This window comes from Cicer arietinum, chromosome 7, assembly GCF_000331145.2.
Source record: "Cicer arietinum cultivar CDC Frontier isolate Library 1 chromosome 7, Cicar.CDCFrontier_v2.0, whole genome shotgun sequence".
Taxonomy (NCBI): domain Eukaryota; kingdom Viridiplantae; phylum Streptophyta; class Magnoliopsida; order Fabales; family Fabaceae; genus Cicer; species Cicer arietinum.
Window position 1 is genome coordinate 46,382,648 of NC_021166.2, and position 26,023 is coordinate 46,408,670.

A 26,023-nucleotide genomic window follows, 5' to 3' on the forward strand; every position below is an offset into this window, starting at 1 on the left:
ATTTCGTTTCAAAGTTTTGATTTTTAAGAAATCTATATGAGTCTTGGGGGAATTGGTGAAAAGTTTTAATTTTAATTATGATAAGATGATTAAGTTGATTTTTGTGACGTGTTTAACGGCAAACCTTGATTTGTATGACTAAATAACAATTAATCGGAGAAAATTTATAGTAGAAGAAATAAAATTTATATTTGTATGTGTTATTCATTATTTGAGTTTAGAGTTCTATCAATAACACATTGTTAATCCAATTTTATAGGTTATAAAATGAAAGTTATGACTGTAAGACGTTTATTCACGTGTTTGTGTGTTATATATTTGGGATAACAAATTTATTGACTCTTGATTGGAAGCGTCCATGAGAATAAAACTTTGATGTCATATGTGATTAAAATTTTATCTTCAATATTTTATATTTTATATTTGTTGTTGCCTAATTGTGTTTTAAATAGTGATATCTTTGTGATTGCCTAAATGGCTAGTGATTTGTGTTTTTAATATTTTATATGTGTGGTTGTCTAAGTGCTATGGTTAGTGGTTTGTGTTTTAAATATTGTTATCTTTGTGGTTGCTTAGGTGGTTGGTGATTTGTGTTTTAAATACTTGTTATCTTTAATGTGGTTGCCTAAGTGGCTGGTGATTTGGGTTTAAATGTTGTTATCTTTGTGGTTTCCTAAGTGGCTGGTGATTTGAGTTTTAAATAATGTTATCTTTGTGGTTGCCTAAGTGGCTGGCGATTTATGTGATTATCTAAGTGAGTGGTGACATGTACCTTTGAGCATCATTATCATTTCATAACATATCATATGCATCTTTGTTTGTGGACGCCTGTTGGCTGGTTTAATTTTTCCCTATTGGTATGGGTGACTTCTATGTGGATGCATGTGTGGCTGGTTATATCCAGATCATATATATTTAGGAGCATGCATAACTTGCATATATTCTATTGTTATTTTTATTTTGATCTAATTATTTGCTCTACTGTTGCTACTTGATTTATTTAGATACATTTTATGACTTTTAATACATCTTTGAAAACTATTAAAGAACCAATTTCTTTAAATCTTTTATGACGAAAGGATTTTATATTCATATTTTATGGTTGTTAATTTATTATTTGGTTTAATTTTTGTTGTGGGATGAACTGACCCCTTACACCAATATTTAGGTACTAATGATCTCAAAAGTTGTATGAATGATGTTTGATTGGTGCACGCGCGTGGGAAAATGAGACATTTACTTTAAAAATAATATTTTGTATTACTAAAAATTTTGTCGTACATTGTAAAGTTATTTACTTTTCATCATTAACTTTTAATAGAAATGTGGAAGTGAGATTTCATTTGCTGGTAAATAATTGAATGTAATTAATTTCAGTAAACCTTCCTTATTTTGAATTTCAGTTAAAGATACTTTATTTTATTTTGGAGCATAAATAAATATTGATCTAATAACTGGAATATTAATTTTGCAAATAAATGAATAAATAATATTTTAGTAAATTGCATTACATTCTTTTACAAAAAAAAAATATCAAGTCATTTTCTGACGCATCTTCAATTTATTACATGATGAACTACTTCTAAAAAAAATTATAGTTATTTCTAAAAGAAAACTAATATTTTTAAGTAATTTTTGGATCAAAAAAATTTGGGGCGTTACATGTGTCATCTTAAGTTTGTGATGTGATATTTATGACTCAACAACATATAAATAGATAATGATCAAAATTAGGTTTCGCTTCGTCGTTACTTATCTCCTTCGTCTCACTCATATAAGACCAAATATAGATATATAATATGTTTTTTACTCTTGATTTTTTTTGCGTGTTTCTTTTTCCATCTTGTTTGGTTTGTTCACGTTTGGTTGCTGGGAAAATGACCAAAAATGAAAAAAAAAATTGGAAGAAATTTTGTTGCAAAGGGTAAAGATTTTTGTTATTCCCAAATATTAGGAACAATTCAATTCCTTTGGATTTGGACATTTTGGGTTGTGTAAACTAATGATGCTAAATCATTGAAATTTGGGATTTGTTTCTGCAATTTAATGCATGTCACTTACCTTAAATTTATTTATTGTTCTTTTACCTTGTAATTGAATGCAGTAATTTATGCAAGGACATGTTTAAGGTCTGGTCAAATGTAGATGATTCTTGCTTTCATATTGAGAAATTTCTGGAGGTATAACACTTTTTTAAAAAATTTCTCATTTTCTTCTTAAAAAAAATGTCTTACTTACCCTTTCTTTTTGTTGTTGCTTTGTAGTTTTGTTAGTGGGGTAATGGGTTAGTCAAAGAAGAAAAAGGATATATATATATATATATATATATATATATATATATCACATATGTCTCCGCCTCTTCAATACCCTTCTCGTCACCGTAAGTCTACTCAATTATTTGATTTTTTCTATTCCACTTACTCATCTTCATTTTCTTCTTTCTTAACCTCTATTCATAGTCTGTTTGAGCTCTCATCCTATCAAGAGGATATTTGATCCTCTTTGGCAGCAGGCTATGGCAAAGGAACTCTCTGCATTATATAAATAGATACTTGGAAATTAGTACATCTTCCTCCTAGAAAGCGTGTTATTGGGTTTCCTAGGATATACAATATCAAAACTAAGTCTGATTGGTCGGTTGAGCGCTACAAAGCACGTCTTGTTAATGAATTTCTCAACAATATGGTATGGATTGTGAAGATATTTTTTCTCCTGTATCCAAGATGACTACTATTCGTTCTCTTATTGCAGTTGCATCTATTAGTTAGTGGCATATTTCTCAAATGGATGTCAAAAATACCTTTTTAAATGGTGACCTTCATGAAGAAGTCTATATGGTCCCTCCACAAGGAGTTTCTCATAATCAAGGGGAAGTGTGTAATAAATTATCTATTGTGATCACTTATCTTGGTTTCCGCTATAATGAACATGATTCTGCATTGTTTATCAGGTCCACCCCTTATGATTGGATTATACTTTCTTTGTATGTTGATGATATGATTATTACAGGTGATGATGTTACTGGCATCAATGAGTTCAAATTGCAGTTAGCCAAACAATTTAAAATGAAGGACTTGAAAACTCTTCGCTATTTCTTGGGGATTAAAGTTACCTACTCTTCTAGAGGCTATCTTCTTTCTCAATCCAAATACATTGCCAACATTCTAGATAATGCCCTTAAGTTGAACATGAAATATGCTCCACTAGATTGTGTTCCTTTACCAGATCCCACTTTGTACCGTACTTTGGTTGGCAGCTTGGTGTATCTTACGATTACCAGACCTGATATTACTTATGTTACTCATGTTGTTAGTCAGTTTGTTGTCTCCCACTACAATACATTGGGCATTTTTTCTTTTGTATTTCGTTTTCTTCAAGGAACTAAATTTCAAAATCTTCTCTTTCCATCATTCCTCATTGAAGTTACGTGCTTATTTTCATTTTGATTGGACTGGTGACACGATAGATCCTAAGTCAACCACTAGATTTTGTATGTTTCTTAGAGACTCTACTATTTCTTACAAGAGTAAGAAACAAGATATTGTCTCTCTCTCTTCTATAGAAGTTGAGTATCGTGCCATGACATCCACTATTGCTAAAATAATTTGGTTGTGTTGGCTTTTTTCTGATATGGATATCTCTCTTTCTAAGCTAATTACTCCAATGCATTGCGATAATAAGAGTGTTATTCAAATTTCTCATAACTCAGTCTTTCATGAACGCACCAAACACGTTGAGATTGATTGTCATCTTACTCATCATCATCTTCAGCACATAACCATTACTCTACTGTTTGTTTCCTCTTCCTTACAAATTGTTGATTTGTTCACAAAGATGCATTCCATTAAACATAGTAAGGGTATTTTAAACGTTTTTACTCTCTTATATATACACTTATTGTAACTCTATTACTTTTACCTTTCGTTCATTTTGGTTATCAAAACCTAGTGGTGTTCTTTCTCTTCTTCCTCCTTTCTATGTGTATGTTTGTTTATCATTCTTAACAATTTCTTCTTTCATATTCAACAAAGAAAATGAATTGGTGTTTGTGAAGTGGATTACACATAAGGAGAATGAATGATGATTTTTTTTTTTTTTAATTTGTTTAAGAATTGCATGGTAAATCAAGAAACTCATTATTAGAGTCTTTGAAATATACTGGTCTTGAACATCTTGCACCGCAATTCGCACTCTTTGCGCTACGAGACCAATCAAAGAGCTAAAAATTCTCAAAATGTATTTTTCGCACTATTAGGTTGCCCGTTGATACAACCTAACGAGTATGTGATCTAGATTGTCTGAATGATGTTGTATCCCACAGTAAGGCAGTACTTTCGCACTACAAAATGATACATAACTGAAATTTTTTAAGTTTTAATGAATTCCAAACTTACTCTATCTCTCAAAAATACCTTCTAAATTTGTTTTCTATTACATATGCACTCTATAAAATTTATAAAATTAATTTAATCTCTCAAAATCTCATTCATTAAATAAATAATGTGTTATAAAATTTAGGGGTGTCACAGCTTAGACATTGGCTTCTCATAGACGACGTCAATAATCTGATCTAAATGTAAGGTAGCGGTTGAAGAGGTGACAAGCAATGGTTGATGATGGCTTCCTTTTCAGAAGAGGATTGTACTTGCAAACACTCTAACACACAAGTAATAATTTGAGAAAGGAGTGAGATAAAGTATACTAGAAATTATGTACCTTTATTGGTGTCCTTTCTATTTATTTATAAAAAAAGATTAGGTTAAATATTTGGAGAACCCTAGGAGGGAGTCTTCGTGAGATTCTTGCTTCTATCATCAATGTTGGATTCAGTCATTACCGTAATGAAGGAGAAAGCCAATGAGGATATGGATTGAGTCACGATCGTATAAACCTTTCTTTATTGAGGTTTGTCGTGATGTGGCCTAGGCCCATTCAAACACAGTTAATAAAATACGTTTTCCCATTGTATCCTCAACATGAAGTTATTTAATTAGAATTTATAGAAGTTTAGGCATTAGCAATCTTTGTGAAATGATTTTTAATCTTTATACTAATTTTGATTGTGTATGCGTGCACAAATTTTTATTAGTTCTATCAGAAGAACTATCTATGAAAACTCTTGTTGTGCTTCAACATGCAAGATTGTATGTCAAATTCTACCCCGTTTTCTATCAATATTAAATTACCCTGAAGTATGAGTCCTACCAATGAAGTGGAGAACGTGGAAATATCTCGAGTATCATATACATTAGTGATGGGAAGCCTTATGTATGTCATGATATGTGCAAGACCATACGTTTCACAAGCAATAGGAGTGGATAATAGGTTTATGGTGGATCTTGAAAGAGAGTATTTGAATATTGACTAATTGTTCACACTTGGTGAAGGAGCCGTGACTAAGTTATGTAAGTTACAAACTGTCGTGACTATATATACTAAATAGTCTTGATACATGGCAACAATGCATACAAAAAGCACAAGATTATTGTGTATTGCAATAACTATAGTGTCTTACACATTCCATGAATTCCAACTTTTCATTCAAGGACAAAGAACATAGGTGAACAATATATTACTTAATTCAAGTAGTAGAGGAATGAAGTGTGAATAAGCAACAAGGAGTCAATATATGCTGATAAGTTTATATAGTGTTGACTCCTATGGTCTATTTTAAACTGGTATCAAGGAGTTGGCAAGGTAGAAAGATTTTGAAATCTCACAAAAGTTGCTTTAGTGGGAGATGGTGAACCTATTCAATAATAAAACATATTTTTTTTTATTTTTGTATAGCTTGTACTGAAATAATGGTTCATATCATTTAATACTACTACTTGCCAGCCATAAAGTTAAAACAACATCAGAGGTTTCTCCTAGTGTTAAAATTCTCTTATTTTAAAGATTGTAATCATTTTGTCGTTGTAAATAGATAGAGGTCTAGGAACTTTTTCTTCTTAGAGAAAATTCTTCTACTCTTTGCTTGTGATTTTTTTCTTATTTCTTGCGGATTTTCCATGTATATATTGTAGATTCAAGTTTATTTTTTTCATATTTTATTTTAGTTGTGCGATATTATCATGTTTCGTGAAAATATGTTTTATTAGATCAAATCAAAAAGCTCCAATCAATTTCAATAACTTTTTTTAAGAAAAATTCATAATTTTTTATGGACGCAATTTAATCAAACACATTTTCCCCTTCTTGTTAAACCAATACTCAAATTATATAAATTCCATCGTTTTAAATAGTTTTAAAAATTTATACCATTATTTCATATCAAACTCTAGTAGATATTATTTTAAAGTTTTGTAGTTTTTTTTTTTTTTTACAAGTTTTGTTATTTTCTATTAATATACATTCTTTTTCTATAGAAGAAGACATTTGTAAATAGCATGGTACTTTAATTTTTGGGCTAAACAAGCTTGGCCCGTGTACTATTTTTCTTCTTTATGTGGTTGGTATCTCCACTTACTTTTATTTCTTATTTATATGACAATTCTTTCTCTTCTTTCGAAAATATTTACATGACAATGCATTGAACCATGTGCATCCTGCTTTATACTATACATTAGCCAATCAAGTCTTTATTTTTTCTTTTAATATACGTGACTGAATTGGATTTTTTTTACTGACTCTCTAGCTATCAATTATTATCAAAACCAAATCAGCCGAGCTGAGTTATTTTACATTGTACGTTCTTATTTATTATTTACATAATATTTCAGTCATTTATTATTTTTTTCCTTTTCTAGTTTAATTATTTATTTAATTTTATATATTTAAAATATTAATAATATTAAATTTTTACAAAAATTTATCAAAATTTTTAAATAAAATTCATAAAATTAATTATCATCTTTAATATAATACAAATTTTATCAAATTTATAACTCAAATCTTCAAATAAATTTATATTTTTATTCTTTATATTTTTGAATTTTTATAATAAAACTAAATAAAAAATCAAATTATAAAAAAAAAATATAAAAGACTGAAATACTAAACATATTATTGAATTGTAGTTTCATTTAATATTATTAATCTCATTTTTATTTGATTGAAACATTTTACATTATCAGAATCCAAAATTTAAAAAAACACGTAAAAATTTGGAGGTTGGAACTTGGAAAAGCATCGCCTTTAACTTAGTTTACATCGTTTCACACAATTAAATAGTCTAAAATAATATTGGATTACCTACCATCTACATGTTACGCTTTTTACAATTGCAATTGTGTACAAAAAGGGAATTAGCAATTTAATCATTAAATAATTATTGAACACAGTTAATATAATCTTTTAATTATTAATATTTTAACATAATATTTAAAATAAAAGATCTTCTATCATATTAATTAGCAATTGTTGCAGGAAGCTGAATTACTACGTACAATGCATTATGAATAGCCTCGGTATTAAGAGTGATGCACTAAGAAGTACTTCATCTTATCACTACTATAAAAAATATACAAATATTAAAAAATGTAATTAAATATTATTAATTTTCTAAATTTTATGTAAAATATAAGTTAAATATTTAACTATTCTTATTAAATATTTTGAATTAAATAAATAGTGTATTAGAAATAATAGTATAAAATTAGTCAAAAGTAATTAATTGTTTTTTTATAATTTTATCAAAAAAAAAAAGTTTTTGTTCTTTTTTTTGTTTATAATAGTAACTAGAGAGAATTAATAGTAGATGTAAATTTTCATCTTCTCAATACTATTAAACGATGATTCAAAACACAAAAATACTATTTAAATGAAATAATGAGAACGTGAATTTTCATCTTCCCAATACTAATAAATTAATTTTAAATTTAGTAATAGTAGAACTAAATAAGAATATAATTGAAAAAAATATGTACTTAGTATTTTAGATATGTGTTTATATTTAAAGACAAATTTTAATCAAATGAGTACTTATATAGTATCTATTAGAAATCACTCAGCTTATTGGGAACTTTCAAATTCAAGAGATTGTTATAGAATTTTATTAATTGTATTGATTAAATTGCCTATACTTTACAATGTTGTAAATTAAATTGGTGATTTGGCTATTTTTTATAATGATAACCGTCTCATTTATTAAAAATAAAAGAGTGTCACTTTTACTTTTCAACGCAATTTTAATTTTTTTTAATTGTCATTTTTTTTTTCTTTTTATGTAAAAGTATAAATTAGTAAAAATGATCGAGTGTGATTGTTATTACTTGAAGTGAAGAGGGAATAATTTAACTACCATGTGTCTAGGTATGTTAATACAATCCGCTCTCACAAACATTCATCTGAAAAATAATTTATTTATCTTGTGCTTAGGCATGACAACATGACTCGTTCCTATAAGTATCTATCTTAACTCATTTTGAATTTGACAAAAAAAAAATCTGCTTTGTTTGTGAATGGGTATACCTTGTCCCCGAATTTCAAACTCGGGTGGATATTGATATCTAGTCACACTACTAGTAAAATTATTAATATTTTAAACTTTAATATACATATATTTTTTTTATAAATTTAAATTATGTATCTAAAAAATATAATGTTATTATATTTAATTTTATTATTAACTAATAATTATAATTTTATTATGTTATATTTAATAAATAAATATAACTTTTAAATTTATTTTATATATATATATATATATATATATATATATATATATATATTTGGGCATCAGAATCGGATCAGATAAATCTGATTTCCCTTTGAAAATATAGATAAGACATAAATTTTAATTCCAGAAAAAAAAACGGAGACTTGGAGTTTTTACCAATTAGTGGATGGGGTTAGGGAGGTAAAACTCACCCTTCATCTTCCCTATTGCCATCCATACCTACTTATGCCACCAAGAAGGGAAGCTTGACACGAAATCTTGTGCATGACTTCTCTACATTATTGATCAATCCACGTCTTTTGTTTACTCCAAATGAAACGCGCTTATTCCAAATTCACCGTTGTTTGGTTGACTTGTACTCTTCCACAGAAATAATATATTAGGCTATAGCTGACAAATAAGCCCAATTATCTGAATTTTCTACACATGCGAAGTTTTGAATATACAAAAAGCTGAAAATTTTCACATAATAAAATGCAAAGAAATGACTAATCAAAAGATTTTGGTTCCCACAGCTTTTCAATATCATGTGGATTACACTACAGTTTTACTCAACACAATACAGAAACTGTTCTGCTAACATGTAATAGTTATAGGAAAAAACTCATCCATGAAGACGTCACAACAAAACATGACATGTACAAGGTGTCTAAGCTTCATTCTCCTTCTCAACTTCCTCTTCACCTTAACAAGTGCAGAACAATCACCATTTTACATGTACAGTTTTTGCCAGAACTCAACACAGAAAACACCTAACCCTTCACACCAGTCCAACGTTAATAACTTCCTTTCATGGATAAACTCTGATTCTGCATCAGGAACAGTATCTAACCACACCACCATTAGCAGCAAAAACAATCGTGATGATGATGATGTTTATGGGTTCTATGATTGTCGGGGAGATGTCACAGTAAGTTTCTGTCAATTCTGTCTCAACATTGCTGTCGGAGAAATTCCACAACGTTGTCCCAACGGTGTCTCATCTATGATATGGTTTGACGTATGCATCGTCGGTTACACTAACAAGAATTCCACAGGAGAAGTTTCTGTAGCCCCGTCATGGAATGTTACAGGATCTAAAACCGTTAAGGACTCAACAGAACTTGCGAAAGCAGAGAATAACGTGAGGAGTTTGATAGATAGTGTGACTACAGAAGGCAATCTCAATTGGGCATTGGGCGCGTTCAGTTGGAGTAACACTGTGAAAAGGTATGGTTGGGTGCAGTGTAATAGAGTCCTCAGTAAGAATGGATGCAAACAGTGTTTGGAGGCTATGATGGATTTAGTTCCTAAGTGCTGTGGAACAAAGGTAGGTTGGGCAGTTATGTCACCTAGTTGTGGGGTGAAGTATGATGATTATAGGTTCTACCAGGTTAATAACCAAACAGGATCTCGTTCTCCTATGCCGATTCCAGGTACATTAATTGTTGGCTTGTTAATTTGTGTTAGATCTTGTTTTGGGGAATGAAGACTTTCTTATACTCCCACCAGATTTAGATACAAGTAAAAACATAGATGTATTTAGGCAAAATACGTACCTTTTTTCTTATATTTAAGTCTAGAGTGTAAACCTTATATCTGGATTGCAGAGATCTTAATGAAGATTTTTGAGGTCTCTGCTATCACGATTAACTTCCCCCTGGTTTAGTCATTCTTCTTGTCTCTTGAAACTTCCAAAAATATTCATTTTATGTTAAATTTCCAATACACATGCTGAACATAAACAAAAAGTTCTGTTAATCACAGTCTTTTCAAAACTTGGGACCGGTGTTTGATATCACTATCCAAAAGCTCCTGCAGGAACCACATAGGAAGGTCTAATATGTGAGCAACAAGCAAAACGTAAATGCAATATTTCAATAAACAATGAACTAGCAAAATATGATAATTAATTTTTTTTAATAATAGTTCAATTGTAAGCCTTCACTCTCTATTTCTAATCTACATGGGACAAAATAGAACTCTGCCTATATATTGAAAATAGAGATACAACATTTTCATCTATGATATTGTTGCAGACAAGCAAGAAGGTGCAAGTAATACCAAAACCTTGATCATCACCTTAGTAAGTGTACTGGTGGCAGTGTCTATTCTAAGTTGTTGTATCTACTATTGCTGGAGAAAGAATGGGTTATGTAAAGGTAATTATGTTACATATATATTGAAAGTACTCCAAGTTCAATTCACAAAATTACCTATGAAAATAAGTCTATTCAAACTTACTAGCTTCCTTGCTACTAGGTGGTTTTCTGTTCAGGACTATAGCTTTTCATGATCATGTTCAAAGAGAGGATCCATTGAATGGAGACCTTCCTACAATCCCTTTAACTGTAATTCAACAAAGCACCAATAACTTTTCAGAGTCATCTAAATTAGGAGAAGGTGGATACGGCCCTGTTTACAAGGTATGAATAAATTTGATCAAGAATCCAAGAAATGCATTTGTAGTATAGCTTTATAACTTTGACATATTCCTATTCTATCTTCATCATTTTATTAGGGTACTTTACCAGATGGCACAGAAGTTGCTGTCAAAAGGCTTGCAGAGTTGTCTGGTCAAGGTTCAGAGGAGTTCAAGAATGAAGTAATCTTCATAGCTAAATTGCAACACAGAAACCTTGTGAAACTCTTGGGTTGCTGCATTGACGGAAATGAAAAAATACTAGTATATGAGTACATGCCAAATTCAAGCCTTGACTTTCACCTTTTCAGTACGTTTTGACAAACCTTATTCACCCCATTTGCTTTATTGCTTATATATATATATTTTACTTGTGTCAAAATTTGTTTCTGTTTTATTATTAAAAATATCCCTCAAGTATAGGGATTCAGTTGTATAGAATTATTAGTAGAGATTTAATTATATATGAGTACTAATAGGAATTTGGTTGTATAGTAATCTAGTATATATATATATATATACATGTGATGTATTGTCAACATATTTCAATTCAATAAAATACATTTTTATCCTAATTCTTGAGATGGTATCAGAGCTCTCGATCTTTGACAGTCTCGCTTCCGCATAAACCTGCCGCCTTGTCTGACAAGAAACTGTAACAAGCCATGGGCTTGGAAATGAAAGCACTGGACAAGAGCAGTACTTAAGATTTGGTCCCTCTACCAAATGCAAAGAAACCTGTAAGATGTAAGTGAGTATACACTGTAAGTACAAGGCTGATGGTTCTATTGAGAGGTACAAGGAAAGGTTGGTAGCTAAGAGATTTACTCAAACGTATGGAGTGGATTACTTGGAAACATTTGCTTTGGTTGCAAAAATGAATATTGTCAGGGTGATATTATCTCTAGCAGCTAATTACAATTGAAATTTGCACTAATTTGATGTTAAAAATGCCTTCCTCCATGAAGATCTAGAAGAAGAGTTTTATATGAACTTACCCCCTAGATACAATGAGCATATTGCTGCCAACACCGTTTGTAAGCTAAAAAAGGCTTTATGTGGGCTTAAACAATCGTCACGAGCGTGGTTTGGGAGATTTGCTAGAGTCATGTGGGTCTAGGCTTCAAACAAAGCCAAGGAGATCATACCCTCTTTATCAAACACTCTGAGTCAGGGGAGTAACAGTGTTATTATTATGTGTGAACGACATTATAGTGATTGGCGATGATGAAAAGGAGCAACAACTGTTAGGACAACACCTAGCCAAGGAATTTGAGATTAAAACATTGGGAAAATTGCAGTATCTTTTGGAAATTTAAGTGACTCACTCTATGAAAGAGATTTTCGTATCCCAACAAAAATTACACCATAGATCTTCTGCAAGTCAGATAGTACACCAATCGATCCAAATTTAAAGTTGGGAAATGTAGAAGAAGACATTACACTTTATAACGAAATCTACCAAAGGTTAGTTGGAAAACTCATATATTTGTCACATACTAGACTTGATGTTGCCTTCCCTGTAAGCCTAGTTAGTCAATTCATGCACCAATCAAAGGAGATACACTTGCAAGCTGCACTCAGAATTGTGCAATACTAGAAAGGTACTCCAAGAAGAGGAATTTTGTTCAGACGAAATGGAAATGTGGGTCTTGAAGCATATACTGATGCTGACTATGCAGGGTAAATTGTAGATAGAAGGTCAACCACAAGATATTGCACGTTTCTATGTGGGAATCTTGTGACTTGGAAGAGTAAAAAAAAAGTGTGGTATCTAGATCGGTGCTGAAGCAGAATTTAGGGCAATGGCACAAGGGATATGCAAGTTACTATGGTTGAAGATCATTTTGGAAGACCTAAAGATAAAGTGAGATGAACCAATAAAACTCTATTGTGATAATAAATCTGCCATTAGCATAACACATAATCCAGTGCAGCATGACAGAATCAAGCATATTGAAGTCAACAAACATTTCATCAAATAAAAACTCGATAGTGGCCTAATTTGCACTCTATCTGTCTCCTCCCAAAACAACCTTTCAGATCTTCTAACTAAAGGGTTAAACAGCAGCAACTTTGAAAGAATTGTACCCAAGCTGAGAATGAAGAACATTTATTCACCAACTTGAGGGGGAGTCTCAAAATCTATTTATGTTTTATTATTAAAAATATCCCTCAAGTATAGGGATTCGGTTGTATAGGAGTACTAGTAGGAATTTAGTTATATATGAGTACTAATAGAGATTTTGTTGTATAGTAATCTAGATATATATTGAAACATCAAACATTATAAAGCTTTATCTTAACTGTCTCCATTGGTGTTGTAATCATCAATAACATGCATACAATGTTCTTCTGCTTGGCAGATAAGGAAAAGCAAAGGCAACTAGATTGGAATTTACGACTATGCATTATCAATGGAATCGCAAGAGGATTGTTGTACCTTCATGAGGACTCTCCACTTAGAGTAATCCATAGAGATCTGAAAGCCAGCAATGTTCTTCTGGATGATGAAATGAATCCAAAAATATCAGATTTTGGATTGGCAAGGACATTTGAAAAAGACCAATATCAAACAAAAACAAAAAGAGTTATTGGCACCTAGTAAGCATTACTTGAACCTTTTTTTAAAACAAATATTAGAAAATTTCATATGATTCAAAACTGACAGTTTTCTTATAATTTTATACAGTGGATACATGGCTCCAGAATATGCCATGGCTGGGATATTTTCAGTGAAATCTGATGTTTTCAGCTTCGGAGTTCTTTTATTAGAAATCATTTATGGAAAAAGAAATGGTGAATTCTTTCTTTCAGAACATATGCAAAGTCTTCTATTATATGTAAGGTTTCCTAATCACATCTCATCAACAAATTGATATTAGATGGAGAAGAAATGTGTAATGACCAAAGTATTCCAAGAAAAAAGCAGTTTTATACATTTATGAAATCTCTAATATTTCCTTTACATGAGATCCTCTCTAATACAAAATATTGATAATGTATAAAAACAAATCTTGCTTCCTTGTTCTTAATATTAACCGTTTTTGTTCAGCAAAATATATGGTGACAAGTCTAAAATTTCAGATCACTTGGTCATAGCCTCATTGGGGCTCTAATAGCATATTATGAGCCGACTATCCAAAAAGCTATGACAATAGTGTGATCCTAATGGATTTTTACATTTTCTAAAATGTTTCACCTCAAGTGCTTAATATCCATATTTGTATGCAGACATGGAGACTCTGGTGTGAAGGAAAAAGTTTAGAACTAATTGATCCGTTCCACAAAAAAACATACATTGAAAGTGAAGTCACGAAGTGTATACACATTGGTTTATTGTGCGTACAAGAAGATGCCGCAGATCGACCAACCATGTCCACCGTAGTTCGCATGCTAGGGAGTGACACAATGGTCCTTCCAGAACCCAAGCAACCAGCATTTTCAGTTGGGAGAAGAATGTCCAAGAATGAAGATCCAACATCAAAAAGTTATAAGGATAATTCTGTTGATGAAGTAACCCTAACTATTGTTGCAGCTAGATAGTTGATATTATGGTTCAGTTTGTGAGAGATTTGAAAATGATTAAGTTCATTTAGAGAAATATTTGAAGTAAGAAATTAAGATAACCAATTTTAAAGTTGTTGAGAAGCTACCCTAAATTTCCTCGAAGGCTGATGAACCACTTGTTCATTACTCAGTTGAGTTGCAAATATAAGTCTAACCAGTTGCAAATATCCGATCAGATCATGACTAAAAACCACTACCATAAAACCGGCAATCCAACTGGTGAAAACTGGCAGTTACAGGGATTGAACCGTGTTTTTGTTTGTTCATACCGCAGCCTCCTATTTTATAACCAAAGCCCATGATTACTTACCTATAAGTTATCAATGTGAGACCTATGACTGTCCTTTTATAATTTACTCAATCTAGTGAAGTTACTGTTATTCTTTATATCACTTTATCAAACCGTTTTGTTCAGAAATCCCATAATGGAATATAAGTTCAAAACGTCAGCAGTATAAAATAGATTAAATGCATGTGATTAGTTAGTTTATTTGTAAATTGCAAGATTAGCATGTATGTTTCGAAGAGGGATTTCTTTATACTTCTACTACAAAGACTACTAGTACATGCATCCATGTATGAGTTCGAGGCATTGGTTTTGTGCTCACAGTATTTTCAGTTTTGAGGCAATAGACACAAAGAACCAGGCTGAGAAACAGTTGAAAGAGCTAGGAGACAAGGTTTCTGGCCATGTGCTAAGTTTCTAGTGGTTTTTGTAAATGGAGAGCGGACATGTGTTCTTTCAAAAATAAAATAATAAAGTGGATTTAATTTTTAATTGTTCAAAGTTATAAATATTTTACTATTTTTTATTATTATTATTATTGTTTCATATACTATATTAATATATTTATTTATTATTATCAGTCCGACTCATTCAATCACGGTTAGACCTTTAAACCTTTAATCGGTACTTATACCGGTTCAATCTCCAATCGGATATTGATTTACTTAATTTTAAATTTTAATTTTAATAGGTGTCAAAGTATTTGAGATTAGAACTAGTACCCTATACACAAATATAATTAATCCGATACTATAAATCAATACCACATTGCAGTTGCAACTTGCAAGTATCTAATGAAATATAAAAATATTTTTTCTGAAAAAGATGAAGTAATAAATAAAAGATTAATTGCCAAAAGCTAGAAGAATAAAAACAGGGTAAAAAAAAACCAAAACAGACAACATCAAACAAAAACGTCAAAAATCAGGTTGTCCAAAAGCTTAAAGAAAACTCACAAGAAAGCAGAAAACACAGCACCTTGTTCAACCACGGCATCTATTACAGAAGGCAATAAAACATGCTTTTTTTTATACAGTATCCCAAAACATGGAATGGAATTGGTTCTGGTCTTGTGACCTGAGATAGATAAAACACATGACCAGAAAACAAGTCACGAGATCCATACATGCAAACGTCACATGTTCATGCGTGATAAGAAAACAGTACAAAGCTAAAACCAAACAGAAACATGAGAAGTAGGATTTGATTTCTTTGAAGTCAAATGGTGTATCATAAAACATAAAGGGAAGAGTTTTAATCTTGATTAGAGATTTAAAAAATCATACATTATTATATATGATTCATATTCACATATTTTTTAATAATCTCTAAGAAGGTTCATTTAAAATTGATGCATATCCAACAACAATAATAATAAAAGCAAAACGAAAAAGATCAATATCTTCAAAACCAAGTTAATTCAAACATTCAGTGAGGTCAATGTTTGTGGCGAAGAAGAATTGGGCGGCACTGTTTCCATGCACCTAAATATTCATGACAGAAAGTAAAACCCAATAGAGTAACTAAAGATAAATAATTTGTGTAATTAGCAATAAAATTCTGAGTTACCAAATCCAATGCATAACAAAATCCAGAAGCCATATTGGTCAACTAGTCCTGAATCCTAATTTTTTCTTATTAAAAACCATGTCAAGCTACAGCCTACAATGGCATTCTTATTAAAATAAATAAACCCCAAACCCATACAATGTCATTTTCCCTCTCGCTTCCTTCTTTGTCTTCTTCACCAAACTTCTCCCTTTGGTTTTCGTTTTTTTTTCATCTTCTATTTTAATGCCCAAACTAAAAAATATTTACAAGTAGAGAGTTGAGATGTCACATCAGATCCACATATGATATAAATCTGACTTTGACTAATAGTTTGGACAGAAAACACTAACTTGCATTAACATACTTAACCTAACGGACTAAAATTAACCTAAAAAATTAGTTCAACAACCAAAATGGTATTTAAGCCTGATTATTTCTATGAACTAATTGACTAGGCTTTACAATTTTAGAAATTAAATTGGTGATTTGACAGCTAATCTATTTACTATGTGGCAAGTAGAGGAAGGTTGACAAAAATCTCTGCATGATTTTTCTAGAGAATTGATCAACTAGGCTTTACAATTTTGGAAATTAAATTGGTGATTTGACAGCTAATCTATTTACTATGTGGCAAGTAGAGGAAGGTTGACAAAAATCTCTGCATGATTTTTCTAGAGAATTGATCAACCCACGTGTTTTGTTTATTTCAAATAATACACACTAATTCAAAATTGACCGTTCTTTGATTAACTTGCAGTATTTCATAGCAATAATTTATCAATCTGTAGTTGACAAATAATACCTAATATATGAATTTTATACTTATGCGAGGGTTTGAATATACAAAGAAGCTGATTTTTTCACATAATAAAATACAAGAAATGACTAATCAAAAGTTTGGTCCCCATGGCTTTTCACAATACAGAACCTGTGCTGCTAACATATCCCCTAAAAACATGGAAATGATTACAGGAAAAATCTCACAATCATTAAACTTCACAACACAAAATGACATATATGAAATTTCTTAGCTTCATTCTCCTCCTCTACCTCTTTACCCGAACAAGTGCACAACAATCCCCATTCTACCAGTTCAGTTTCTGCCAGAACTCAACAAATAAAACACCCAACACTTCATACAAATCAAACGTTAACAACCTTATTTTATGGATAAACTCTAATTCTGCCACAGGCACAGTATATAACCGCACCACCATAGGCAGCAACAACAACCATGATGATGATGTTTACGGGTTCTACGATTGTCGGGGTGACATAAAAGGAAATTTTTGTCAATTCTGTATCAACATTGCTGTCAAAGAAATAGCTCAACGTTGTCCCAACAGTGTCTCGGCTATGATATGGTATGACATATGCGTCGTCGGTTACTCTAACAATAACTTCCCAGGAAAAGTTTTTTTAACCCCATCATGGAATTCTACCGGACCTAAAACCATTAAGGACTCAACAGAACTTGGGAAAGCAGAGAATAACATAAGGAGTTTGATAGGAAAAGTGACTACAAAAGCCAATCCCAATTGGGCAATGGGTGAGTTCAATTGGAGTGACACTGAAAAAAGGTACGGTTGGGTGCAATGTAATGGAGACCTTAGTAAGAATGGGTGCAGACAGTGTTTGGAGGCTATGTTGGTTAAAGTTCCTCAGTGTTGTGGAACAAAGGTAGTATGGGCAGTTGTGGCTCCTAGTTGTGGGCTGGAGATAAGAGATTATAAGTTCTACCAGGTTACTGACCAAACAGGATCGTCTTCTCCGTTGCCAAATCCTGGTAACATTAATTAATCGTTGGTTTGTTAATTTGGATTCCTTTCAAGGTTTTGAATTGCAGAATGACATTGTGATCGCAGAGACCTCAAAAGTCTGTATGCTGTGATCAAAGTTTTGTCACAAAAAAAATAAAGAAAAAATTTATTTAATTTTTGCATTGAAGACTTGTTTTATAAACATTATTTCTTGATTGTAGCGGTCTCAATGAGGATTTTTGAGGTCTCTGCAATCAGGATAAACGTCGAATACACATACAGAATATAAACAAAAAATTCTGTCATAATCACATTCTTTTCAAAACATGAGGTCATATTCTTTTCATATCATTATTATTCAAGAGGTAAAATACACAATTTCCACGAACAATGAACTTGCAAAATAAGTTAATTAATTTTTGAATAATTGTTCAATTGTTAGCCTTCACTCTCTTTTTCGAATCTGCACTGGAAAAATTAGAAAGCTGCCTACATAAATTGAGAAAAGAAATGCATCATGTTAATCTATGACACAGTTGCAGCCAAACAGGAAAGTGCAAATGACAAAAAAACCGTGATCATCAGCTTAGTAAGTGTAATGGTGGCAGTAGCTCTACTAAGTTCTTGTGTCTACTACTTCTGGAGAAGGAATTGGTTATGTAAAGGTAATTATAACAAGTTAAATACATGTTGAAAGTTCTCTAATTTTAATTCAAAAAAATATATATGACAATCAGTCTCTATTCAAACTTACTAGCTTCCTTGGTAGGTGGATTTCTGTTAAGGACCACTTCTATAGCTTTTCATGATCATGTTCAAAGAGAGGATCCATTCAGTGGAGACCTTCCTATAATCCCTTTAACTATAATTGAAAAGATCACCGATAACTTTTCACAGTCAACTAAATTAGGAGAAGGTGGATTTGGCCCAGTTTATAAGGTATGAATAAATTTGATCTAGAATCCAAGCAATGCATTTATAGTTTTGTTTTGTAACTTTGACATACTCCTATTCAATTTTAATTGATTTTCATATTTTTATCAGGGTATTTTACCAGATAGCACCGAAGTTGCTGTCAAAAGGCTTGCCGAGATGTCTGGTCAAGGTTCAGAGGAATTCAAAAATGAAGTAATCTTAATAGCTAAACTGCAACACAGAAACCTAGTGAAAATCTTGGGTTGCTGCATTGATGGAAATGAAAAAATACTAGTATATGAGTACATGCCAAATTCAAGCCTTGACTTTCACCTTTTCAGTACGTTTTGACAAACCTTATTCATCACAGTTGCTTTAATGGTTATTTTTTTTACTTGCTCCAATTTAGTTCTAATGAATAATATATGTACATCTAAATCAATAGGTAGAACAAGGTGAAAAAGAATTTTGGTGTTTGGGACTAACTACAAATATTGAAACATCAAGCATTATAAAGAATAATCGTAACTGGGCACATTATAAAAACAACTATGAAGAAAAAAGTGAATGAGATAGTCTTCATTGGTGTTTAATCATCAATATCATGAATGCAATGTTCCTTTGCTTGGCAGATAAGGAAAAGCATAAGCAACTGGATTGGAAATTACGACTAAGCATTATTAATGGAATCGCAAGAGGACTGCTATACCTTCACGAGGATTCTCGACTTACAGTAATCCATAGAGATCTGAAAGCCAGCAATGTTCTTCTGGATGATGAAATGAATCCAAAAATATCAGATTTTGGATTGGCAAGGACATTTGAAAAAGACCAATGTCAAACAAAAACAAAAAGAGTTATTGGCACCTAGTAAGAATTATTTGAACCTTTTTTATAAACAAATATTAGAAAATTTCACATGATTCACAACTGACAGTGTTCTAATAATTTTATATAGTGGATACATGGCTCCAGAATATGCTATGGCTGGATTATTTTCAGTGAAATCTGATGTTTTCAGCTTTGGAGTTCTTATATTAGAAATCATTTATGGAAAACGAAATGGTGAATTCATTCTTTCAGAACATATGCAAAGTCTTCTATTATATGTGAGTTTTCGTGATCACATCTCGCCAACCAATTGATATTAGATGGAGAAAGAAATGTGTAATGACCTAAGTATTCCAAGACAAAATAGTTTTATAAATTTATTAAATCTCTAATATTGCCTTTAAATGAGTTCCTCTTGGAAACGAAATATTGATAATGATGTATAAACAAACTTTGCTACCTTGTTCTTAAATTAACTGGTTTTGTTCGAAAAATTACATGGGTATCAAATATGAAATTCCATATGATTGATCATAGGGGCTATTATCAATGTTGTCGATGGTGGTTAGCGGAAAGCCAATAATCCACCATATAAACGCATCATTGTGGCCTATGGTGCCTATGGGCGTTGTCAAAAAATCTACCACGCCATGGCTGCCATTTAACAACATTGACTATTAAAATTGAATAGTACTGGATTCATACATTTCCTAACAAAATGTTTCAAGCCAAGTGTCTAAATATCCATATTTGTATGCAGACTTGGGGACTCTGGTGTGAAGGAAAAAGTTTAGAATTAATTGATCCATTCCACAAAAAAACATACACTGAAAGTGAAGTCACGAAGTGTATACACATTGGTTTATTGTGCGTTCAAGAAGATGCAGCAGATCGCCCAACCATGTCTACCGTTGTTCGCATGCTAGGCAGTGACACGATGGCCCTTCCAAAACCCAAGCAACCAGCATTTTCAGTTGGGAGAATGTCCAAGAATGAAGATCCAACTTCAAAATGTTATAAGGATATTTCTGTTGATGAAGAAACCCTAACTATTGTTTCACGGAGGTAGTTGATTTTATGGTTCAGATTGTGCCAGATTAGAAAATGTTTTTTTTAAGGTTTGTTTGGATGGAGGGGGAGGACTTATATTTCATTTTTGAATTAAAGAAGCTATAAAATGTTTCCAAAAATGAATTAAGTGTAATTGAAATGGTTTATGATCATTTATCATGTTATTCTTTCAAATTTTTTAAAAGCTCAAATACATACTACAAAATATAGTAGTCTTTGCCCTCCAAAGTCCTCCCCTCTAAAACCCAACTCTACAAACATATCTTTAAAGAAAGATTTGAAGTAAAAGATGAAGACAAACCATTTTAAAGTTGTTGAGAAGCTACGCTAAATTTACTTGAAGGCCGATGAACCACTTGTTCATTACTTGGTTGAGTTGGAAACATAAGTTTGATTAATTATTAGTTTATCAATGTATTATGCTTTAACATAGATGTCATTTTTAAATATGGTTATAAAAATTGTTTTAATACATGTCAAAGTCTTTGAGATAAGTCATTGGTAAGATTGTCTATAAATAGGAGTTCTGCGTAAGTAATAAAACTCAGACTTCAACTCTCATTTATCTCTTTCAAACCTAACATATCTGTATATTGACTACTAACAGACTTGAGGTTACGAATTATGGGTATCCAATTACACCACAATTTTATTTTTATTTCTATAATTACATTTAATTCATGTTTGTATTCTTTAGATATTCTTTCATTCGTATTTTGTTTAAAGTTAAGTAGAATCAGAAGTGAGTAAAATCCTATCCAAGGAACATATCTCTACAGACAGGACTTTTTTGTTATCGACATACAGGTATTGTCACCTATATATATTTTCCTTTTATTACATATATATGATCATATGATGACAAATGTATTAATTTAATATGTTTCAGAACTCCAATAAAATAGTATTAAACTAAAACATTTCATCAAAAAGAATGTATTACTACAATATATTGTTTTACTTTTCAATGGTATTTTTCTTATAACTTTTCAAAGTATAAATTTATGTGATATAATATTTTTTAATATAGACCGGGTTATGCAGGGTAACTAGTGACCCACTCGTTCAACTAATAACTCACTACCTCAACTGAGTCGATAACCGGCCCGAGTTTAATAACATTGCATGTAACCCATAAAGGCAGTGATTCAATTCACGTCATGTTTGTCTTTTAAAATACTTAGGTTTAAGGATACTTTTCGACAAATAATTATTGGTACGTATCTTTAATAATGTACTCCAAACAAATCATTCTAACCCCATAATCTATGTCGAATCTATCAATATCAACACATCCTCCAATCTCCAAAGTCCTCCCAAGCAAAAAGTGAACAAAAATAATAAACCAATGCAGTTTTAATTTTGAGTGCTATTAGTACATTTACACCATTTTGATTTCAATCAAAATATACTCCAAACATTTAAACCATTATGTGGAACTACATTTTGATTGCTAAGACATGTCAATCTACAACGCCATTCTCTTACCCAATGAAAAACAATAAAGGAAAGGCAGAAAGATTAACATTGAAAAGAAAAATTTGAGTACCTGTAAAGAAACTGGTGGATCTTGGAGTGCTTAGAGGTTATGAATTATGATCCTGAGTTGAATCCTGAAAGCAACTAAGCAAGCATATAAGCCCCAAATACACATACCCTTATTGTTAAAGTTAAACACACATAAAATTGAAAAAACAACAACAATAATAAAGTTTGTGTTTATGCGCACAAGTAAAATTTAAAGCAAATTCAATTTTTTTTCATTAGCTCCTGAAATTACACAATGTAGCAGTTTCTGCATCCTGGGATGGAATTGGAAGAAGCATTTTAACAAACATTTTCAAAGCAAACTAAGCAACATATATTATATAACAATTTCACATTTCAACAGAAATGTTCAGTATAACAAGAAGGTTTAATTAAAGCAATATGAATTCATAATCAACATCACAATTAAAAGAATTTGAAGACATTTTCATTTTTCATTTCCCTATACTTGCAACAATAGAAAAAGTTACCAGCACTCTCCTCAAGTCATAGTGACCATCTCGAGAAATATGGACGTTAGATAGAATTCTTTTTTTGGTACAAGGTTGTTAGATAGAATGAGAAAATAAGATATGTACTTTCTCCATAAATTTATCAGTGTCTCAAAGGAATTTATTATGAAATTAAAAAAGAAAAAAAAATTATGTAAAAGAAAATCATTTTAAAATTTCAAAAAAATTAAAATTAAAATGTTTAACAAGTATCTTTTGAGACACTTGTTTAGCATTTTTAATTTATTAATTAATCACTTTCACTTACTTAAAATTAGGGATATAACATGATAAAATAGTGGTTTTTGATTGCATGACTTTGTAAAATTATTTTATATTGTTATTTTGTTATTGTATGTTGATTTAATTCTTAATACTAAAGTGAAATGAACAATCACAAGTAAGTCGAATTGAATTGTGATATTTAAAAAAAAAATGTTTCTACACTTAAAGTAAATTTCCTTTATCAAGAAAACTCTTGAAAAAAATGTAAGTTATGCAAATGAGAATTTTCTCTTGTATATAACATTTTAAACAGTTTTTTTTAAGTAGTAAATATTATGTAAATAAAAGTAAGTGCATGCATAAAATAATGAATTAGAAATAAAGGGATACTGCACCACAATCTATATTTATATAATATATTAAAATAGATTTTCAAGTCAATTGAATGACACATCACGCTCTTATATGTCCCATCATAGCATTTGCGCCACATTGTTTATATTTTTATGTGGCACTTTTCATAAGCATCTAGAATTCATCTTACATCTTCGATTTCTTAATTTAGCTTTTGCATCTCAAACATCATATACATATATTGAAAATCCACACACAAAAGTTCATCATGAAAATAACCCTACCATCTTCTCACTACAATCAACTTTTACTTTTCCTCAATTTCTAACTTTAAATATTTGTTGGTAATGAAATATGCCCTATTAATTATTTCGTCCTAAATATATCAGTTGGCAAATACAAATCGATCTCATGAAGTCATCTTTGCTCATTTCTTGAAAAATTTGTGACTCCATTAGTAAATTTCTCTACGCCTATGGAATGAACTATAACTTATCACAACAACTAAGTAAAACTTCTCTCTCTCTCTCTCTCTCCCTCTTTCTCTCTCTCTCTCTCTCAACACATTTCAAAGGCACATACTTTGAGTTTGAAAAACCAGATTTACATGTGTAAAAAAGAACTCAGCTATTGACATTTCTCTTTCATTTTATTAGATTTTCATCACACATTTGGTATTCTTTATATTAATGTGTAGCTTATGTCATTGAAATAATTGTAGTTTATATCCTCAAATAAATAAATAAATCTATTATCATTTACAAATTTGATATGACCTTCAAAGGTAACCTCTTTATTTAATCGATTCAATATTAGAGGGTCCAAATACATTAGTATCTCACTCAACCATGATAATATATATATATAAGATTGCAATTTTGATTTTTATAATAGTTAATTTGAATATTCTTTAAGTTATTATTTTATTTTTAATCTTCTTTCACCAAAACTTATTTTTAAATGAAAATATATTTCTTTTATAAATAAATGTTAGTAAATTAATAGTTATATTAGTTTTATCTAATTTTGTACCCAAAATCTCTTGGAAACTCTTATCTCCCGGAATTTTGAGTGTTCCTCAACAACCAAGTTATAACTTATCTTGAGTGTTCCTCAACAAGCAAACTATAACTTAATTCAATTATGTATTCATGGTAATTCATTACATATAAATATATATGTTTTTATTGTAATTCATTACATATAAATACAAATAAAGTATCACTTAAATTGCAACAACAAAAAATTAAAGGTATATATCAAAAAATGTTATATCTCTAAAGTTATCAACAAAAGAAAAAAATTGGAAATGAAGTATCTCGACATATTTCAAAGGTATATATTTTGATTTTGAAAAATTGGATTTATATGTAAGAAAGAATTCAAATAATTAAAGTTCTCTTTCATTCTATTAAAATTTCATCACGCATTTAGTATTCTCTATATCAATTTCTAATTTATGTCGTGTTAAAAAAAATGTAACTGTTGAGACAAACTCTCTATTTTAAAGTCTTGATGAAAATAAACAAAAGTTAATTAAGAATGTTAATTATGATTCTAAATGTTATGTTAATTTAACTTGTGTTTTTGAGTGGATTTAATTAAGAACAGAATCAAGCAAAGCAAAGAAAACAACAACAAGAACACTAAAACAAAGAAAGAGCTACAGCCTCGAAAAAGTTCATCACAGCATGTTGTTCAAAGTTTATCTACATCGTTAACAAAGAATCTGCTCTGGAAATCACTCATATCTAACAAACACATGGCAAGGAACAAGTACAAATAATCCAGACTCAAAAAGGACATTTGATCGCAAAGATTAAAGAGTTCAAACATGGACAAAAGTCATGACGGCTTAAGAACTCCAAAATTCAAATGTCAAGAAAACTTGATCAAACTGGGTATATGACAAGACAAGAACAAAGGAAATACAGAACATTTAAAACGGGAACTCCAGAATGATTATTGAAGCTCAAGAACGTTCAAACTGATAAAACCAAGAACGTTAATCATTCTTCATTTTCTGCACATCAACAGCAGCCTTGCATCCTCTCTGTTTCAGTCTGCAATTCGATTCAAATCTTCTCCAACCTCCTCTAGCTTCACTCAAGACAAATAATGTACCATCCAAGATCAATGAAGAAATGTCAAAGAAAGGACAGAAGTGCTTTCAATGCTAAAACATCAAAAGTCAAAAAGCTGTTTTCAAAGCAACATTATTTTTATTCTAAAAATAATGTTTTGGTCAAAAAAGCATGGCCTCTCCAACAGCTATTTCGTACATCTCCAGCCTATAAATAGAAGGCCATTATCTCAGTTCTCAGCAAGAAATTCAAGTGCCAAGTAATCAACATTATACAATCACACTTAAACTTGAAATTCTGCAAAACAGAGGAAACA

At 30.8% G+C, this 26,023-nt stretch overlaps 3 protein-coding genes and 1 long non-coding RNA gene across 11 annotated transcripts in view; 2 read left to right on the forward strand and 2 right to left on the reverse strand.

Moving 5' to 3' along the window:
* Window positions 1–9,090: 9,090 nt before the first annotated feature.
* Window positions 9,091–23,190, reverse strand: LOC113787607 (uncharacterized). 3 transcript variants are annotated; one of them, XR_012163910.1, is made up of 5 exons: window positions 23,024–23,168; window positions 22,555–22,618; window positions 19,813–19,872; window positions 10,844–15,954; window positions 9,091–10,414 (listed from the first exon to the last, which is right to left on the reverse strand). It is a non-coding gene; the product is annotated as an uncharacterized lncRNA (long non-coding RNA). The 3 variants fall into 3 exon arrangements; XR_012163909.1 differs by having other exon boundaries at window positions 9,091–15,954; window positions 22,555–22,628; window positions 23,024–23,190; XR_012163908.1 differs by having other exon boundaries at window positions 9,091–15,954; window positions 23,024–23,184.
* Window positions 9,231–15,369, forward strand: LOC101496275 (cysteine-rich receptor-like protein kinase 15). Of its 2 annotated transcripts, none has more exons than XM_027336490.2 (7): window positions 9,231–10,035; window positions 10,639–10,761; window positions 10,862–11,025; window positions 11,121–11,331; window positions 13,388–13,625; window positions 13,714–13,864; window positions 14,256–15,369. In XM_027336490.2, the coding sequence occupies exons 1-7, from the start codon at window positions 9,231–9,233 to the stop codon at window positions 14,565–14,567; spliced, it is 2,004 nt and encodes a 667-aa protein (XP_027192291.1). In that variant the 3' UTR covers window positions 14,568–15,369. The 2 variants fall into 2 exon arrangements, with proteins under 2 accessions (XP_027192291.1, XP_027192292.1); XM_027336491.2 differs by having other exon boundaries at window positions 13,714–13,820; window positions 14,256–14,393.
* LOC113783925 (cysteine-rich receptor-like protein kinase 10) lies at window positions 17,247–21,499 on the forward strand. Of its 5 annotated transcripts, none has more exons than XM_027336493.2 (7): window positions 17,247–18,214; window positions 18,731–18,853; window positions 18,946–19,127; window positions 19,233–19,443; window positions 19,736–19,973; window positions 20,062–20,212; window positions 20,695–21,499. In XM_027336493.2, exons 1-7 carry the CDS (start codon window positions 17,437–17,439, stop codon window positions 21,001–21,003), a joined length of 1,992 nt encoding a protein of 663 aa, XP_027192294.1. In that variant the 5' UTR covers window positions 17,247–17,436; the 3' UTR covers window positions 21,004–21,499. The 5 variants fall into 5 exon arrangements, with proteins under 5 accessions (XP_027192294.1, XP_027192293.1, XP_027192296.1 ...); XM_027336492.2 differs by having other exon boundaries at window positions 17,248–18,214; window positions 18,725–18,853; XM_027336495.2 differs by having other exon boundaries at window positions 17,250–18,214; window positions 18,958–19,127.
* A 2,131-nt stretch (window positions 23,191–25,321) lies between the features above and the next one.
* Window positions 25,322–26,023, reverse strand: part of LOC105852624 (uncharacterized) — an 18,991-nt gene continuing 18,289 nt past the window's right edge. Inside the window, exon 7 of the mRNA XM_027336913.2 lies at window positions 25,322–25,374. Within this exon, the coding sequence (XP_027192714.1) occupies window positions 25,322–25,374 (53 nt within the window). The remainder of the gene's footprint in view (window positions 25,375–26,023) is intronic.